Genomic DNA, 1,375 nt, shown 5'->3' on the forward strand with positions numbered 1-1,375 from the left:
AATTGAAACGCGTTCCATATCACCTATTCCGGAAGTGTGAGCCTGGTCCCCAAAGAGAAGTCTCTACGGCGGGGTGGAAGGGGGCGGGGCAGGGAAGGGGAAGAGATAAAGGTCAATGCGAACGCGTTTAAAAATCTCGAGTTTGGAAAGTGTCCCCCTGACCCCAGGCATGCTTTCCAGGGAGGCACTGACCCAAACAAAGTTACCCGGAAAATGTTGGGGCGAAGAGAGAGCAAGCTGCATACCCCGCCCCGGAGGGCTAGGGAGATGGAGGTGGGGTGGGGTATTTTTCTAGAAAGGGCAGTCCTGGCTCATCATACAAACTGGGGAGTAATGGGCGGAGGGGGTGACAAAGGGAAGCGGAACAGTGACAGCCCCCGGGCAGGGAAATCTTGGAGAAGGGACTCTGCGCCTCCACCCCCACCGTCCCTTCTGGAACTGCAGCCCAGCGCGCGAACTGCTCCCACACTAGGGCAGCGAGAAGGGAGGGTGGTCCGGGAAGCTGGCGAGGGGGAAGGCGCACTGGAAGGGGGTACCTTCTCCCCGCAGCAGCCCCAGACGCACAAAGTGTCGGTCACAGCGCCCCTCCTGCGTCTTCCACCCCCAGATGGAGGAGCCCTTGGCGCCCAGCCGGCGCGGAGGCCGCCCCTCCCCCGCCCCAGCCCGCGGCGCTCAGCGCGGTTTAGCACCGACAGAGTTTAGGGGGCGGTGTCTTCGAGTTGGAAAGGCGGCCAAGAGGGAGGAAGAGGAGAGGGGGAAGGGAGGTGGAGACTATATAAGGGCAACCCGGGTTGCCTGATTCTTGCACTCGCTGGAGAGCGGCTCCAAGGCAGGGGCCACTGCAAAGCCAGGGCGCATAGTAGGGCCGAGAGGACCGAGTCGTGCGCAGAGCCAACAGCCCCGCGGCCAAGGCGGAGACCGAAGAGGGGCTCCAAGCACCGATCCTCGCGTTGCCCGTTGCCCCCTGCCCTGGAGGCGTCCCAGGGAACTCCGTGTCCCGGCACCAGCCTCCCCGCCAGCCCCTGCTGCGCGGTTACTCCAGCTCAGCGCTAGAAGAAAAACTTCCCGCGCGCCCGCAGAACCGCTGCGCCTCCTTCCCAGAGACTCCGGGAGTCCCGTCCGCCGCCCGCCCGGCGCTCACTTTCAAACAATAATAGTAACTGTAACAACCCAGAGCGAAGCCAGGGAGGCTCCGCGCTCCCGACCCGAACAATAGCCCCCTCTCTCTGTCCACTGAGGCGCGCGGTGCCTCCCGGGACTCGGGTGCGAAGAGCGGTCCCCGCGGGGTTCCGAAGGCGCACGGGAGGCGGCGGCATGGGGAACGCGAAGCCTGCGCGGCGGCCTCGGGGCTCGCAGCCTGCGCCGGCGCCGCTCC

The 1,375-nt window shown here is 65.2% G+C and overlaps 1 protein-coding gene across 1 annotated transcript in view; it reads left to right on the forward strand.

Annotated features, from left to right (window-relative positions):
- The first annotated feature begins 1,314 nt into the window (after positions 1-1,314).
- ADAMTS1 (ADAM metallopeptidase with thrombospondin type 1 motif 1) overlaps positions 1,315-1,375 on the forward strand; it is an 8,632-nt gene continuing 8,571 nt past the window's right edge. Inside the window, exon 1 of the mRNA XM_029938681.1 lies at positions 1,315-1,365. Coding sequence (XP_029794541.1) covers positions 1,315-1,365 — 51 coding nt within the window. The remainder of the gene's footprint in view (positions 1,366-1,375) is intronic.

Source organism: Suricata suricatta, chromosome 5 (genome assembly GCF_006229205.1).
Source record: "Suricata suricatta isolate VVHF042 chromosome 5, meerkat_22Aug2017_6uvM2_HiC, whole genome shotgun sequence".
NCBI classification, from domain to species: domain Eukaryota; kingdom Metazoa; phylum Chordata; class Mammalia; order Carnivora; family Herpestidae; genus Suricata; species Suricata suricatta.